At 43.4% G+C, this 17,879-nt stretch overlaps 3 protein-coding genes across 7 annotated transcripts in view; 2 read left to right on the top strand and 1 right to left on the bottom strand.

Annotated features, from left to right (window-relative positions):
* Positions 1–126: 126 nt before the first annotated feature.
* dennd11 (DENN domain containing 11) overlaps positions 127–17,879 on the top strand; it is a 28,211-nt gene continuing 10,458 nt past the window's right edge. The window contains exons 1-9 of one of the 3 annotated variants that reach the window (XR_007195041.1): positions 127–801; positions 2,557–2,656; positions 3,046–3,204; positions 5,246–5,402; positions 5,626–5,764; positions 6,292–6,423; positions 6,662–6,812; positions 7,164–7,232; positions 7,644–9,791. Coding sequence is in view for 1 of the 3 variants with exons in the window: in XM_048256919.1 (XP_048112876.1) it covers positions 429–801; positions 2,557–2,656; positions 3,046–3,204; positions 5,246–5,402; positions 5,626–5,764; positions 6,292–6,423; positions 6,662–6,812; positions 7,164–7,232; positions 7,644–7,839 (1,476 nt within the window). In the remaining 2 variants the exon portion in view is untranslated. Of the gene's footprint in view, positions 802–2,556; positions 2,657–3,045; positions 3,205–5,245; positions 5,403–5,625; positions 5,765–6,291; positions 6,424–6,661; positions 6,813–7,163; positions 7,233–7,643; positions 11,749–17,879 lie in introns of those variants that run through there. The other 2 variants (XR_007195040.1, XM_048256919.1) reach the window with 2 other exon arrangements.
* Positions 12,077–17,287, bottom strand: agk (acylglycerol kinase). Of its 2 annotated transcripts, none has more exons than XM_048256923.1 (15): positions 17,027–17,287; positions 16,751–16,790; positions 16,229–16,308; positions 16,025–16,100; positions 15,673–15,765; positions 15,528–15,560; positions 15,199–15,293; positions 14,878–14,947; positions 14,573–14,652; positions 14,285–14,342; positions 13,883–14,033; positions 13,526–13,623; positions 13,366–13,436; positions 13,125–13,209; positions 12,077–12,838 (listed from the first exon to the last, which is right to left on the bottom strand). In XM_048256923.1, exons 1-15 carry the CDS (start codon positions 17,134–17,136, stop codon positions 12,704–12,706), a joined length of 1,275 nt encoding a protein of 424 aa, XP_048112880.1. In that variant the 5' UTR covers positions 17,137–17,287; the 3' UTR covers positions 12,077–12,703. The 2 variants fall into 2 exon arrangements, with proteins under 2 accessions (XP_048112880.1, XP_048112881.1); XM_048256924.1 differs by having other exon boundaries at positions 13,883–14,030.
* Positions 17,609–17,879, top strand: part of nup205 (nucleoporin 205) — a 36,161-nt gene continuing 35,890 nt past the window's right edge. For both annotated transcript variants that reach the window (XM_048256890.1, XM_048256889.1), the window contains exon 1: positions 17,609–17,793. In XM_048256890.1, the coding sequence (XP_048112847.1) occupies positions 17,766–17,793 (28 nt within the window). In that variant the 5' untranslated portion in view covers positions 17,609–17,765. The remainder of the gene's footprint in view (positions 17,794–17,879) is intronic.

Raw genomic sequence — 17,879 nt, 5'->3', positions numbered from 1 at the left:
ATATAGGCTACACATAGCGAAGACTGCTTTGTGCATTAGGCTATACTGTTTACCTTTTTTGTCTGCAACAGTGTATTCAACTTGCTACTTTCTGCCATTCGGTGGAATTTGTTTTTGTTCTATTTGTTTTATACATTGTAGCCACGTACCCCTTTATGCAATGCTGGGCAGAGAAACTCAAATATTGAGCTGTGAACCATGAAGCCTAGAAAACACGTGAGCGGAAGTGTGTGACGTGATCAAAACACTCTGTTGGAGCACTGGGTGACAGCAAGTCCTAGTCTGTGGTATTTCAAAATTGCATTTGAATGATCGGCGCACCATATTTTATTTCATTACAACCGCGTTACCCATGTTTGCATGCGTTTGTTGTACATCGAACGAAGCATAAAGTGTTTCCGTCTTAGAAGAAATCGTAGCCGAGCACCATGGTGGAGCAGTCGGATCGCGCTCCGCTCCTGGACTGGGAGGAGGTTCCTCCGCCCGAACCGGTTCCGACAGTTCCGTCTTCACAGGAGGAAAACGAGTTGCAGTCCAGTCCGTCTAATTGCCGACCAGCGGACAACTCGATTCACGGAGCTGGATGGAGTACCAGTCCCGGGGCTCCGGCGGGTGTAGCAGCTGTTACTAGCAGGGACTCGAGCTCGCCATCCAAGCAGGGTGGACTAGGAGGCGATGCTGAGAGCCCCGGGCAGGACAGTACGTTCCCGGGACTGTCCGTTAAGGACCGTACAGTACGCGGATGGGAGGAAAAGGACCAAATTATCGCCGTGTTTGTTGTCACCTTTGATACCAGATCAGGTGAGACTGATGGTAAACAGCTAAACAAATAATTCGGCGATCCGCTAACGTTGTGGGGCAGGCAGGTGTGACAACATAGCCTCCTATAGCATGACGTTGCTATAACATCAGCCGTAGCAAGTTTGGCCTCACTGTGCTTATCTTACCAGAAAACATTTCATCACGCAGTTCAAATAAGATATGTAAAAAATAAACGAGGCAAATGTTAACAGTGTTATTACTCAGCCTTTGGTGAGGAGGGACTTAGGATAAATCCCCTTAACCAGGATATGTATGGGATGGGCTAGCCAGGTATAATCAATTCTAAGTTAATGTGCTTTATGTTTTGGAGCAATCTAATTAGCTTTCGGACGCCTTTACACCTGTTAAACTCAAGTGCTGTTGACTTCAAAATAGTGGAGCCGCTTTAAAAAGATCCATTTGAATCCACTGTGGAAGTGATGGAAAGCCCAAGTTACGGCACTGACCTTGTTGACTTAGAGTACTTTTGTAAACGGGAATGACTCACTTAAGTTCATACTTCTTCCTCACTTAGGCCTAGTCATAGTGTTGAAGTAAAACGCAAGCATGACTGAATAGCCTTCTTGCCCTGCTGTAGCCTAATTTTCACAACAACTACCTTTTTACGGTATGGTGTAAGTTCCCCATGGGACTGTTTTTTTTATTATTGTTTATGGTGTAAGTTCCCCATGGCACAACTAGCCTACCAGAATCTTTGGCTCCAGATAACTGACACTTTAGTATCCTTTTGCCAAAAGTGAGGAGTGGAGTATGAAGGATGAAGTATGGAGGAGATTGCGTGTGTTATTGTACCTGGAATAAGACAACCAGTAACCCTCATCACAGGGAACATGCAAGAGCATGCTCATCATTGCTTGTGACCTTTTAGTGAAACATAGCCTATTAGATTGGATGGCTCCTGGCTGTGAGCTCATCCAGAAGTGTGAAGATCAGATTGAAGTTACAGCCCTGAAACAACCCGGCTGATTCACTCTTTTTTTCTTCAGTGTCTGTGCATTAAACTCTCACTGAAGTCTCACTGAAATTTAGCAGAAAATAATTCTGGGGCCTTCACCAGAATAAGGTTCTCATGGTGGACTGTCTGAAGCCTCTGTCTGTCCACTGTCTTTCAAGACTTAAAACAGTTCTCTCTGTAACGTTAAGTAAAGTAACTCTAGTCTGTGAAATGCTGAGTAACCCTACACTGAGCAAGTTATCGATGCATGAAAGGTATGGAAGTTCATGCAAGGATGTCTTCATTGTGGGCCTCTTTATCAGCATCCACATAGAAGTGCATCATTAGTGCATTATCATTAGTGCATCCAGACATGTTAATGATGTAGTTCAATCTAGCAAACTCTACAGTAGCAGTTCATTTTTTCCCCAAAAGGTACTCTGTCTGAGAAAAGTAATTACTGAGTAATCACTCGCTCGCCATCTCTCTTGAGTCACGCCATTACAGTCCAATAATGGTGGAACTCTGGTGACTCACAACTTACATTTTCTCTCCCTAACTTCCCCTTTGTGTCTCCACACATCTGAGTTTTTAGCAAGAAAGTTGAGTCAGTTCCGTCTTCTTTGTGCAGTAGTAGAAAAAAAACATCTATTGTAGGGCAAAATAGAGACACACCTCTTTAGATTATATCTGAATCTTATTATTAACCCCATAACCTAATCTACACATAGATAATGCCATGCAGACACTCTCTCTACACTCACTCTCTCTAATGCCAGCTGATGATGTTTCATGTCCAGGTAACATGGTGGAATGGTGCCTTCCTCAGGATATGAACTTAGACGGGGTGGAATTCAAGTCCATGGCCAGTGGCTCCCACAGAATTGCCAGTGATTTCATGTAAGAGTCCATGCGAGGCGAGCACAGTCTCCTGTCATCCTATTTTCTCTGTCATCCTATGTTCTTATCATTTCAGTAATTGTGTCTTTAGATAGGGAAGTAAATCAGCCACACCACAGGATGTATAGATTTGTGCGATAAGTTAGACTTCTGCACTCTCATTCTCTGGTAATAGACTTTATCGTTGTAGTATTAATTATTACTTAAGGTCTCCTTTGCATTGTAGCTCAAATGGTATTCGTCATTTTGTAAGTTTCTTTGAATAAAAGCATCTGCTTAATGACTAAATGTAAGTGTGTGTAAGGTCAGAGACACAGAATGACTTTAGGAAACTTTAGGTCTGCGTCCTCTCTTTCTCTCTCTCTCTCTCTCTCTCTCTCTTTCTCCAGATACTTCCGGAAAGGCTCGTACTTTGGGCTGGCATGCTTTGCCAACATGCCGGTGGAGAGTGAGCTGGAGAGAGGGGCACGGATGAAGTCCGTGGGGATTTTGTCTCCCTCGTACACCCTGCTCTACCGCTACATGCATTTTCTGGAGAACCAGGTTCGGTGAGTGAATCAATACCGTTGTCTGGATAAACACAATGAGAAGAAATTCAACATGGTTTTAACTGAATAGCCAGGGCATTTCACCAGGTGATGCAGTCTAAAAGTCAGGTGAAGCTAAAAATCAGCCTTAAACCTGATTGTCACACAGGCTCTCTTTTTGAATTCAGGTGCTTTGTCCGTTTAGCCATTGTTAAGGAGCAGCGGTAATGTCACCGTCTAACAATCGGTCGACTTGGGTTCGATTCCCAAACCCGCTGTTCGCTGTTGGTGTCCCTATGGATAAAAGTGCCTGTTAAATATCAACTCTACCTTTAGCTCCACTCTACCAGTCTCATTCATTGGCTGAACCCATTTGTCTGGAGCTTCCACACATTGCAGGATTTATTTCTGACTCGGGAACAATTCTGATCCTGATCCAGCAGGGGTGTGTTTCTCAAAACCATAGTTGCTAACTAAGTCAGCAGCTTTGTTGGTTGCAATGTAATTTCCCATTGCCAACCAACTAAGTTGCAGCTAACAGGTTAGCAACTATGGTTTTGGGAAACGCACCCCTGGTCTGCGTCAGAACCGGGCCAAGCCTGGCCCAATATGTGCGGCTCTCTGGCAGGACTAGTCGCTATGGTAATGATGCAGTCAGGCGGTGTACTGATGCTCGTCGTCTCCGCTCTCATTCTCGCCTTTCCACCTCGCCCCCATCTTATCTCACACCTTCACTCATTCCTTTTTTCCTTTCCTCTCCTCTCTTCTCTTCTCCTCTAATCCCTCCCTCTCTCCTGTATCTGCTCATCTGTTAAACATTAGCGCTGACTCACTAGGCTGAGGTGACTGGATCTTATAGAGATTTGAATTTTGGATGCAGTTGAGTGGTGATATGTTCCTCAGAGCGTAGGCTTCTGCCGGGACATACCAGGTAAAGGGATGCACCTGAATTAATTATCAACGAGAGAATGTCTCAAGTCTGCCTTTCCCACACAGCATGCTAGATCATCATGGCACGGAACTTTGGATGAGGTGATTTCAGAGGGGAAGCGATAATTTGACTTTTTCGAGCTAAACATACAGTAGTTCACAGTTGTGTAGTAGAGGTGGGTCAGAACACTGAAGTAAAAATACAAACCCCGGGTTTCCACCGGAATGAGTCAGTAGTCACCAGCAGTTGGGCTATAATGCCAGGCTGATCTCACAGGGAGGACATCCTAACAACCTCCTCGTTTCCGTGGCTGACTGCAACTAGTAGGACAGTCAGTTGTGATGGTGGCCACCATGGAACAAACCTCACTCTAAGTCAAAAGCTCAGTAAGATGTAAAGTTAGACAAAACCGCAGAAGAAAATGGCAGAAGCGGTAGCAGAGGGTCAGTAAAAAGTGAAGTAAGAGAAGCCGCAGAAGAGTCAAGAGAGTTTGGAGAGCAGATCTTTGTGCAATCACGCCCTATTCCTCTCAGGAATGAATGCTGCTGGGTATAGCAAGGAAGCCTTTTAGAGCCTTGAAGCTATTGATGTACCCTTCAACTCTACAGAGTAGACTCCCAACTACCTTGAATGAAATGTGCTGCTGATTTTTTTTTTATCAGCCTTTTTTGTTTTAATGACTCTCCCCTCAAGAGGAGGGAGTCAAGCAAAACTTTCTCTATAAAAAGATAAGTAAGAATAACTACATCTAAGTCTGTGTGCAGAGATAAGACTAGCTATACACACATATATATAAACACACACTCAGAACTGTGTGGAAGCTGCAAAAGTGTCAGTTATCTGGTTTAACTGTATGTGTACACCCTTGGAGGCAGTATAACTGCACTTATTTGTATTTTATCAACGATAACCTGGACTTATTTATGTTTTATCAGTAAGTCCAGCTTCTCGTTGATAAAGCACAAATAAATGCAGTTCTACTGACTCCAAGAAGGTACACATCCTGTTGAACCAGCACTCCTTAGAGTGCAGAGAACTGACACTTAGGCACACACTGCTCTGAGTGTGTGTTTTTACAGAAGCTGGTCAAACTGTGTGTGTGTGTGTGTGTGTGTGTGTGTGTGTGCGCAGGCACCAGCTGCAGTGTCCTGGCCAGTACTCTCCTCTGGAGGCCTTCTATGAGGATAAGAAGGCCATTCTTCCTCCAGGAGGAAATGGCCTGGTCACTTCCTGTCCGACCAGTGCACTCACCACCATGGTCAATCGCTGCATGCACCCCGAGATGAAGGTCAGTGTGTGTGTGTGTGTCTGCGTAGTCCTGATGGTACTCTAGTGGGTTAACATCTTTTTTTAACCTCCACTTTTTCACACCAGGAAGCTGCAAATAGAATGAAATGAACCAGCCTCCCCAACATACTATAATATTTTCGTGTGTGTGTGTGTGTGTGTGTGTGTGTGTGTGTCTGTGTTTGTGTTTGTGTGTGTGCGCGCACATGTTTTTTCCCCCTTAGATCACTCACCCGGCAGGGTGCATGTCTCAGTTCATCCGGTTCTTTGGAGAGCAAATCATGGTCCTGTGGAAGTTCGCTCTGCTAAGGAAACGCATCCTCATCTTCTCACCACCTCCGGTTGGTGTGGTCTGCTACAGAGGTGAGACACACACGCACACACATACACACTCTCTCTCTCTCTCTCACCCACACACACACCCACACACATACACATGTAAAGCTACAGAGGTGACACATATTCATTCACACACACACACACACACACACTCCTCTACAGAGGTGAAACAAGCACCCTTACACACAGATTTATATACAGCCACAGTGATGGCATGCGCACACACACACACACACACACACACATGCCCGGCTACCGAAAAGGCACACAGACTTGTATAAAATATGTGTATGTGTAAATACAGAAACACCCTCTGTGTGCAGAGGTATATACAGCACAGACTTAGACATTTATTCACCAATGCAGCATTTCACCCTTTCTTATTTTTCTTACTGAAAAACTCAAAAAGTTTCCATGAGCAGGTTCCCCTTTGATTCATATTTAATGTCGGCCATTATTATTTTATTGCTTACAGTTAATTCAGTCTGTCTAGCTATCATGGCGTGGAAGTGCGCTGTTCTCATTGGCCAACTTATTCCATAACTGCTTAGTGTACTGTTGCTGTTGCCTTGCCAACGTCTCCATCCCTGGGATTGGTGGTTCGATGCCGGAGCTCCGCCCTTTTTTCTATATCAACGTGGCTGACATCACTGCCCTGGAGACAGAGCTGTCATACGTAGCCTGTGAGTGCACACTTTCAAAATACTCTCTCTCTCTCACACACACACACACACACACACACACACACACACACACACACACACACAATGTCCTTATGTAGTCACGCACAACTGCAGAACATGAGTCAGAGAAAATTGAAAAAGTGTATCTCAAACATGCTTTCCAAGTAATGATCTCATTTTAACTGTGTGTGTGTGTTCGCGCGCATTTTTGTGTGTGTCTGTGTGTGTTGGAGAGCAGGTACTACGGAGAAGATCTTTGAGGAGAAGAAGGAGCTGTATGACTTGTATATAGACAACCAGAATGTGCGGACACACAGAGAGAGTCTGCAGCCTCTGCTCCGCCTCAACAGTGCTGACAAGGAGAAGTACCGCAAACTGAGCGAGCAGAGGTACACACACACACATACATATACATACACATACACATACCCACACACACACTTTCACACACACCAAGACAATCATCAGCGTTTGTTTGAACACTACTGCAAACTTAGAGAAACATACAAACAAACCCACACACGCACATGCACAAACCCACACACGCACATGCACATACACACTAAGCACACACACACACGCACATGCACATACACACTAAGCACACACGCACATGCACATACACACTAAGCACACACGTGATGATGGTTGGATGGGTAATGCAGAGAGCAATGTGTTGATGTTCCACGATGATGTGTTTTAGGCTGTTAATTGAGTTGGTGCAATTACAATGTTTGCAGGCAGTTGCTGCTGTACTCTCAGGAGGTTGATGGAGACTGCGGGGCTAATGAAGAGGACCTCTTTATCCTGTGAGTAATTATATACACACACACACACACACACACACACACACACACACACACACACACACACACACACACACAGCTTGCAACAAAACATTTGCTGCATGAATGCAAGACTCTTTAAACACACAGATGTTTTAACAGCGCCATTAAAACACATTAGTTTTATTTAGCTATGATCTCATGGTCAACAGAGACCAAACATGAAATATTCATCATTTGTCATTGTTGACAGAACTGCCTTTCTAAAAGCAGACCTCTTTTCCTTATCTGTACACAAAGTGCTACATTCAGGCCACTGCCTCTGACTGTGTTCACTACTGCTGCTCAGCTCATCTCATTCTATCAAGATCATATTCATGGCCGAGTTCACCTCAAAGTTTAGCTCTAGTGTTCACCGGTTCTGCTGTTCTGCAGGTTCTTCATGGAGCAGAATAACCGGATCTTCCAGACACTGAGTGAGGTGGCTGGGAGCTCGGACCCCACGCTGACCACCGAGCACGTGAGGGCCATGGGCTTGGACCCGCAGGGGGACCGTGGCTTCCTGGTGGACCTGCTGGAGGTGTACGGCATCGACGTCATGCTGGTCATCGACAACCCCTGCTGCCCCTGAGGGGGCCACTCAGCCACTCCCCCCATCTTTCTGGATGTTCTCTCGACCTTTTCTTATACACACAAACAAACACACACAAACACACACAGACACACACACAGACACACACACACCTCTCTCTTTCTTGATCTCTCCACACTGTGGTGAACAGAGGGATTTTCTTCTCTCTCCTTTTTTTCTGTTGTGTCTTTATACTATTTCCTCTTGCTCCTGTTTTTTTTTCTTTCTTGTATTTGTTGTTTTTATCACTCTGCCTCCCCTTTCACTCTCTCTCTTTCTCTCTCTCTCTCTCTCTCTCTCTCTCTCTTTTCTCTCCCTCTCTCTCCCTCTCTGGACCACAGGCATGGACAGGACTTGTGAACACTGCCTGACACTCGCAGCTCTCCTGTCCAGCACCTCCTTTCAGGGCTGGGGGAGTAGGGTGCTGATATCTACCCTGAACTTGAACCACCACCCTGACTCCCCCCTTCCCCCTCCCTGCAGACCAGCACTGAAACTGCCTGGAACTCATCCACCCCACCCTGCCCCACCACCATCATGTGCTGTTCTGCTACTTCGCTGTGCTGTGAGGCCGTTACACGTTACGCCTGGCGGATCAGTATGCTCGTGTGGTTAGCGAGCCAACTGTTGACCCCCAACTATCAATCTGCAGTGCGGGGACTATCCCATCCATCCTTAAATGCTGTTGTTATGCTATCACTCTGTCCCTAGATATCCGTCTGTCCAGCTTTGGCCACGTTCTGTTGCTGTGGATCAGTGGACTGTCCTCTCCTCAGTCTAGGTCTGTGGTCTTCCACTTTACCTGGGACTTTGGGATCACCCAGTCACACACACACACACACACACACACACACACACACACTGTCCACACACCACATTGGAAATACACTGGACACACATTTCTAGCTGTCTGACGGTTACGCTCACAAACCTGTACCCCCCATTTGACAACAAACGATACGGCTGGATTTCTTGTGACTGTTAACATGCGGACATAACGCTCTGACTCTGCTGCGGTTTTGTCTCCAAACTCTGCCCATCGTGTATACTGTGTACGCAATCTTTGGCTTAGTACCTCACCCCTGTATCATCGTCTTCATCTGTATAGCATGTAGACAGCAGGTCTCTCTGGACCTGATCTGGATGGACATGACACCGATCATGGGCCATGGGCATTCCAAAGCCAGATGTGGTTTTACTGTACACTCATCAGGTCATTTTCCGGTTTCGTCAGTTTTCAGCTCAAAAGGGAATTCTCAATTTTGCCTTTCTGCTTTTAGTCAGGTTATTTTTCGTCTCTGCAAGCGCCTGTGACCATGCTGTCGATTTGACATCATTCAGAGTTTTCTCAGGTTGTGTTTCCTCTCTGTATCTTTCTGCTAGAAAAAAAAACAAATCATAGTTGTTATTCAATCGGTTTCATAGCGTACAGCTCACTGGCCCTGATGTGAAGCTGTGCTGTTTAAAGCTGGAGCATTCCTGACTCCTCCTGGCATTTCCTCACTTCTTGCCAGACTTCCCTTTGTGTTTGTGGAAGCCATCTTTATTAGCTTCTGAGAAACCCTGGGCCGTGCTGGGGCAAAATGGCGGGGTGAGTGAGGTCTTTTGGACAGCTGCATTGTGCAGGACGTTATTCACTGGCTCACAGTACTGCGACTGTGAGTTTGTTGTGCCTGCACCAGTGTTGTGGCAGCACCAGTGTCCCTTTCCTCTGAGGACTTCTTTGGACTTAAAGGGAGACCTTGTTTTCAGGGTTTGTGTGTTATTTAACGGTTCTGCTGGAATGGCGATTTGTAAATGAACACAGATACATGTGACATTATGGCGTTATGTTTAGTTTTCTGGTAAATCTCCACGAATGTGATTCCATGACACTAATCAATGAAAGCTGCACTACAACTCTGACGTGACAACATGGATGTGCTCATGATGTGTTGTGTGTGTGTGTGTGTGTGTGTTTTTGAAATTCTTTTGGAGGGAAGAAAATGTTCTACTGCTCCTGTGTGGTCTGGGCAGCCAGACTGTAGCAATAGACCCTCATCAGCAGGTGTTCTTGGTCTATGTGTGTGTGTGTGTGTGTGTGTGTGTGTGTGTGTGTGTGTGTGTGTGTGTGTGTGTGTGTGTGTGTGTGTGTGTGTGTGTGTGTGTGCGTTTGTTGAACTTGGGCTCATTTGCCGTTTGGTTAAGTTAGATTGCACCAGCTTTTAGATGATATTTGTTATAGATTAAGTGTAATCCTCGGCACATTTACTGCTATTTCTGGGCCGCACTCGGTATGTATTTATGTGTGTGTGTGTGTCTATATGCTTACAGTATCTCAGCTCCAAAGCAACCCATATCTCCACTCTTCCCTGAGCAAAAACTCAAAAACAAAGACGTTCTCTGAGTTGGTCCCATTGATGTGTCTGCTGGGGAAGGGGTGTGGAGTGGGGTATTTTTTGAGGATTAACCCTCCTGTTCTGTTCAGACAGACCCCATCTGTCGTGCCTGGGGTCCCTTTCACCACTGCGATCAGTGCCTCTTCGTTTCCATACCCAGAGAAGACACACACACACGCACACACAGTGGGTTATAGCCTCTACTCACTTTTCACATTTACTGGGATGGTAATGTTCCTTTACAATATTCAAACTCAATAAATTAGTGAAATATTAATAAACAGCAACATAAACAGGTGCAGACGATCAGAGAAAGCAAACATGTCCTATTAGAGTTCATGACTGTTGTTTTTGTGTGAGTGTGTTGGTGTTTGTATGCAGTCTGGGCTTGAACATGAATTGAACCTGTTGAATAGTGAGGTTCCAGGACTTCATGAAGTCTCATAAATACAATGCATTTTGTGGTTAAAGCCCACCCCATGAATTGACTGAAAAGACACTTCTATTTTAGTGTTAGCATCCATTGTCCACAGTGTTAATGGCTCAAAAGAACCTCTTTTGCTTTATCATGTTTTCTGATCAGACCAGCTATTTCCCCAAAAGGCACTTCTGGTGGTCCCTAGATCTGTGTAAGCTGTTCACATCATGTTGACCTAATGTTCAGATACATGTTTTCTGTGGCTGGATTCGACTCATTCAAGAATTTCCACTCCTGAGTCAGATATGTTTGTGTGACATTTCCATCCTGATCTAAATTTAACCCCAATCTGTCCAATTAAAGGGGTACCTTTTGTCTTCTGCATCAGTAGGTAGACACAGTTGTGATTGAAAATGAACATAAAGATGCATAAATGAGTGAGTGAATTACTAATGACGAATGAGAGAATTATGATGTATGTTATACATTATAATTTATAGTTATGTCATTATGATGTATGTTATACATTATAATGTATAGTTATGTCATTATGATGGATGTATATTATGATGTATGTTATACATTATAATTTATAGTTATGTCATTATGATGTATGTTATACATTATAATTTATAGTTATGTCATTATGATGATGTATATTATGATGAGCATGACGAGTGCTGGCACTTGATGACACAAAAAGGTAACTGAAAAAAAAAATCCCAGATTTGTAGTCTTTGATCTACTGAATTTCACGAGTTATAAATATGTAACAGAGCAATATTTAAATTGGTAATGCTCACATTTGCAATGAGTTGTTTGTAATGAAGGGAAAGTAAAGATGTAAAATGGGAATTTGCTATTATCTATGTCATGGTTCCTCCTCACTGTGCATTCTGGCTGCAATTTATAATCTGCAACGACTAAACGCTTTGTACTTCTTGACACGCTTACAGCCAGGTTTTGGCTTAATATTGTTTTCTTTGTGTGTCCATGTGAATTTCTGTATTTTTAAGTACTGAAACGAGTAGGAATGTACTGTACAGTTTGTAAATAAATTGCACCAACTGGGAGCCATATTTATGTGTGTATAAAACCGACCTCTCTAATGTGTGGAGTGTTGCTTGCTTCTCCTTACTCACATCTACAGAATTATGGGGAAACTGACCATGGATCATTGATGAAATAAGCTGAATCAATAATATAAGCAGATGGTTGAGTGTATCAGGGTTGAGGAGATAATCCAAGTAGTTTTGAGCCTGAATGCTGTTACTGAATACTACTTGTGGATCTAGGTTTAGGAAACCTAATTGTGTTGAATGCCAGCTAGCTACCACTGTAGGTCAGTACTCTGAGTAAGCATGAGTGTGTGCTCTGAATATCATAATTTGAAGCCACCAACCCTTATTACTGTGTTATGAATAAATGACAAACAATATTAGAAAGTGTGAAAGACATTAGTATTTTTTTAAGATGTTGTAGTCTTTGATCTTGTGAAAAGATGTACCAGTTCGACAATAGATACACAGAGAGTACACAGTCAAGTTACAGTTAGTCAAGTAAACATACGGTCAAATCTTTAATATTTTTACACACCCCATTAACCCTAATATTTTGCTGACTTTGAAAAGGGGTTAGACATACAGTATTCTTAGATTGCTGTCTGCTAACGCTTGTTACAAAAAGAAAAAACAGTACTTAAAGAAATACATTTAATGTGTCAATTCTGTCCAACTATACATGTAACCAAGCATGTGAGCCTCATAACTGGAGTTGAATGTTTTGATTGGTCCAAGAATGGACATGTTTACACGCCCACTCTGGCCACCCCCCTAATATGAGTGTGTGGATGTTATGTAGACATCCCATTGGTCCTTCTGGTTAAATGTATTTCCATGGCAACGGCAATGTGTGAAACAGGAAGGTACGCAGATGGCTTGAATGTGAGCGGGAGGCATAGAGAGAGGGAGAGAGACCCAAAATACTGAGACGTGTTCTGTTTTTTTTTGTTTGTTAAATGTTCCTATCCCACCCCACTATTGCTGCTGTCGTCACGGTGATATGGGGCTCATGTTGTCTCAGCCAGTAGCTGTTCACGACGCTCCCCGCTGCAGAAAAAATGCAGTTTCCGTGGCAACAGCCTCACCTCCACTGCCATGGCCTCATACTCCTCATTGTCAATGTTGAAAAAGCCAGCTCCCTCCTGTGGTCAGGCAGAGAATTACATCTATTAACACCAGCCCGAAAAAGACCTTTCAGATGATTTAGTTAAACCAGTTACAGTAGTAGAGAACATTGAATTGCTGGAATAACACACTTAGTAACTACTATGCAAACAAAAAAGACCACTCACAAATTAACCTAACCTTAACACAATGGGTTTTTATTAATAACGGCAAAGACATTACCTAGAGATACTACAACAATACTTTGAGAATTTGCCAATCAGGCATGCTACACTTCCATATATAAAGACAGAAATAACCTACTTGTTTTGGGTTGAATCTAAAGGCACCAGCCTCCAGTTTCACTGCATTGGGCATTGACACAAATGGGTCTTCCGCTTTCTGAGTTCTACACATACACATAACACATACACACACACACACACACACGGGTGCAGAAAAAAAAGAACAGAAAATGATACATCTTCACTTAAATATTGCTGATCAAAAGCAACACCTCCATTTTACTTCCCAGACCTAGAGAACCCTTCTCCAATGGACTCACCCTGCAGTAATGAACTCGCCCACTGTGAGGCTATCAGGCTCCACACAGACCAGCAGTGCATCATTCTCCCGCTGAAGGACACACAGACACACACACACACTTAGGGATACACTCCAACTGTGAACAATTAGATAGTAAGTTGTTGTGAGTGAGTACTGACCCGTTGCACAGGGTTCTTGTTCTGGGTGCTGACAACCAGCTCCGATGTAGAGATCTCCCGCTCCTCCCATCGCTCTGGTTCTGGCTCTTTAGGAGCTTCTACACACACACACACACACACACACACACAGTATGAATTCCAAAATCACACACACAAACAGTATTAATTCCAAAATTACACACAGACGTTATTTAATCCATAACCACTGATTTTGAAAAAGTTTTAACTTTGACTGACACATACACACATAACATATGTTTCTTTCTCTCTCTCTGTCTCTCTCTGTCTTACACACACCCACACACACACACACACACACACACCCCACACACCACACACCACACACACACACATTACCTATTACAGGGGGGTTCCAGTAGTTCTTGAGTCTGCGGACGATGCGGTACAGCAGGTTGGGGCGTGGGGGTTTGTGTGTCGGTTCATCTGGAGGCCGGGGAACAGCAGGCAGGATGGACAAGGAAGCCTCCCGCACTTGAGGCCACTCCTGCTACAGACACCAACCAACACACACAGATGTAATGAGAACACGCACAACGTACAGTATCTTAGCTTGGCAACACTAAAGTATCTTTGCACTGATATGACAAAGAGAACAAACGATTAAATTAATGGACATCAACAGGTCTCTCTCATAGAGCTCTGCTTTCTAAAATGACAGTTTTCAACTGGAACAAATTTGTTCTTTCTTTTATCCACAATTTGACAGATAAGTAATATAGACATTGCAGAAGAATTCACCCTCAGTGTGCTGAACCAATGAGCTGCTCTGGTTTTCAGTGGGCCAAGGTACCAGTACCTGAAGGCAAACACAAGAAACATCAGAATTAACCTCTGGACAATCACAATTATGCAGCTTTCTAATGACCGAGGGCTATTAGTAAGACCAAAGAGAATATGTCAATTGTGTGAAATACATGCGGTGTTTGTTTTGTACATGTGGGAAGTTTGTGGGAAGAGTTAACTATGTGTAATACTGTGTAGGTATGCACGGTAAGTTTGGGAGAGTTGTAAGAAGGGGCGACATACTTGCTGATGCTGTTGGCTACATCTCTGAAAGCACCCCAGCGAAGACTGAGCATAGCATATACAGGTTGTTCTTTCTCTCCCTGCACACACACAGACACACACACAAATATGTTATCACAATGAACTGACTGTCAGAATCTGGAATTCTGGAGAAAATATAGAATATCATGTGCAAACCAAATTGAAGCAAAAAAATGGTCACATTAGGAGACCCAAAATGTGTTTCGGCCATGTAAGAACCATAACCACATTACACAGTGTAGACAAGCTTTCCTTCTCACTTATTTGAGTTTCATATCCCTCACCTGAATCTGCATAACGTCCAGGGGAACAGTCTCACCCTTCAAAATTGACAACGTTGCTGTGGTGATGTGCCTATTGTATATACACACACAAAGACAGGAATCAGAACAACACACACTAACTTCACTTAAACCCTCAGGGCGATTCTGGCATCAGATCTTTAGGGGGGCTCAGCCTCTAATGAGAATGTGACACGTATACAGATTCTTGCTAAAATGTTAAATTAATTATCATTATTGTTATTATCTAGAGATGGAAAATTTAATTGAACTTGACCACCTCTAAAAACGTCTTAAATTGCCCCCGCTTCATGCTATCCTCACCTGACTTTATTGTCGCTCATAGGATGCAGGGCGGAGCTCAGGGAATTCTGGGAACCAAGTGGTATGAATCCAATGGGTGTCTTACTGAAAGCTCCCTGTGGGTGGGAGACATTTTTTCAGATGTTTCATCCTCTTAGCAGTTTCACACAGACCCATCAATGATATTGTAGTGACTGTATTGTAGTCAATGATATTGTAATGACTCAGATTCAATTAAATTCAATCAGCAAAGATTAACCGGAGTCAAATTCCTTGTTTGTTTACGCAAACCTGGCCAATAAAGCTGATTCTGATTAGTAATGATCACTAATAATTACAAATGATCTCACCTCATCAGGCCTCCTCAACAGCCCAGTAACAACCTGTACAAACATGCCAACAAGATTACATAATGAACACACACCAAGCATGCCATAACTGGTAACAACTGGCACAACTGGTAATGAATCTTTGTCTGACCAAGAACAGTGTTACCTCTTGTAGAGTTCCATCTCCTCCAGCAACTATAAGCATGTCAGTGTGCTCCATTAGTTCCATCAGCTTCTTGGCCTGACCCTCATAGTCTGTCTGCAGAAGACATAATGTGTGTGGTGATGACATAGGCGTAAAACATGGGAGGAATAATCAAATCATCAATGAATAATCAAAAACAGCCAATGCAACCCCCCACCCCCACCCCCACCCCAAACACACACACACACACACACACACACACATAAATAAACCTGTTATAGAGCATGGTGAAGTGGGTGGGCTCAACTGGGCGATGATATGAAATACATAGGTAAAATGTCTATGAGGCAGAAAATTAGAGAGAGAGAAGTACCTTCACTATGGTCACCTCCACGCCAGCCAGATGTAAAATGGGTGCTGCATTCTTCTCAAAAAGGTTGTTGGCTTTCCTATTGATCAGACAGGAAATATATGAACAACAACGTCATCAACATCAACAACAACAACAACAACAACAACAACAACAACAAACATCAGGGCATCATAGGAACTATAATTGAGTTGGTGGCTTACTTACCCACTGCATGCAGCCGGGTTCAAGATGACAGTTGCTTTCTTCAACTGCTCCTGAGGTCCAATTATCTGTCGCCCATATTCCTGTCAATACATATAATGGAAATTCAATTTAAATGTGTTCACATTCAAAAAGAAAACTAATGACTGGATGAAACGCTCTCTCTTAGGCTAGCTAGACCATGTGAAGACCATGGCCGTGGCCTACTGGTTAGCGCTTCGGACTTAAACGTAAACGGAGGGTTGCCGGTTTGAACCCCGACCAGTAAGCACGGCTGAAGTGCCCTTGAGCAAGGCACCTACCCTCACTGCTCCCCGAGCGCCGCTGTTGTTGCAGGCAGCTCACTGCGCCGGGGATTAGTGTGTGCTTCACCTCACTGTGTGTTCACTGTGTGTTGAGTGTGTTTCACTAATTCACGGATTGGGATAAATGCAGAGACCAAATTTCCCTCACGGGATCAAGAGTATATATACTTATACTTATAAGATATGTTTAAAACCAAAGCAGGCAGACAGGCAGACTCACCCTTGCCTCTTGACAGGCTTCTCTTCGTAAAACATTGTCACTGTGTAAATGAAAAGGAACTTGATCAGACACAACACATCTGTTGACTTTAAATTGCAAAGCGCTGGTTGCATCTTAGGTTAGGCCCTACTATGTCTCATAGGCTATGAAAATATGTGATGTGCCACTGTCCTTCACATGATTAGCTACTTAAATTGTATGCCAGCTCTGCACACACATTTTGACAGCAATGACATTTCGAAAAAAACACATTTAAGATATACAATGATAACCCACCAGTGTTTTCCATATAACCAGTGACCACCATACGACAGGACACACACTGCAAATGTGGACTTCTTCCAGTGATTCCGCAGCGTCCGAAACACCTTCACAACACGGGCCATAATGCTAAATTCTACTGCTCAAATCATCACTACTGTAGTTGATATACTGGTCATTCATTTCCCAATTCCACAAAACGTCTACCAGAAATGCAGTCAATTTTCTGTCATTCTCCTCTAATGCTTGACACGAGATGTCCACCAATAAAACTCTTCCCCCTCCTGTGGGGAAAATGCAGCACAGCACATAATGTTCCGCTTGATAAACATTATGTAATCCAACCACACATAATAAATTATAAATAAATCATACCACTAAATTCATACTTGTTTTCAGTGACGTTGGTTTATTTGAGAATCTCTTTACAGAAAAGCATGCAGCTGATAAACATTACAAGAGTACAGCAATAAGCTCTACGTGGAAAAACTACATTTCCCGTCAACGAAGGCCCTCAAAGGTCCTCATAGGTTGAAATGAAAAGGCCGGGGCAGGAAGCCAAATAAAAACAAAAACAATAGCATTTGCTATTGACTTGGAATAAAACACTACATAAAATTTACTTCGCACGGATACAGCGAAGACTGTGCAGAGCCTCCTAATTTAAAGTAAAGGTTATAGAGATCTCACTTTTTATTCGGGCAATCAACAGAGTATCTCAAGTCGGTATCACCATTCCTGCTACGGAGTTAACATGGCGGCGCAGATGGCGGTAAATTCAGGTATTGGTTTTTATTTCAAAATATATAGGTACTTTCGCGGGTTCTACACTGAAAGTCGATATTTAGGTCTGTCATCTACCTGTGCA

This window comes from Alosa alosa, chromosome 11 (assembly GCF_017589495.1).
Source record: "Alosa alosa isolate M-15738 ecotype Scorff River chromosome 11, AALO_Geno_1.1, whole genome shotgun sequence".
NCBI lineage: Eukaryota > Metazoa > Chordata > Actinopteri > Clupeiformes > Clupeidae > Alosa > Alosa alosa.
Note: the sequence above shows the minus strand (reverse complement) of the source record. Positions and strands in the feature narration are given on the sequence as shown.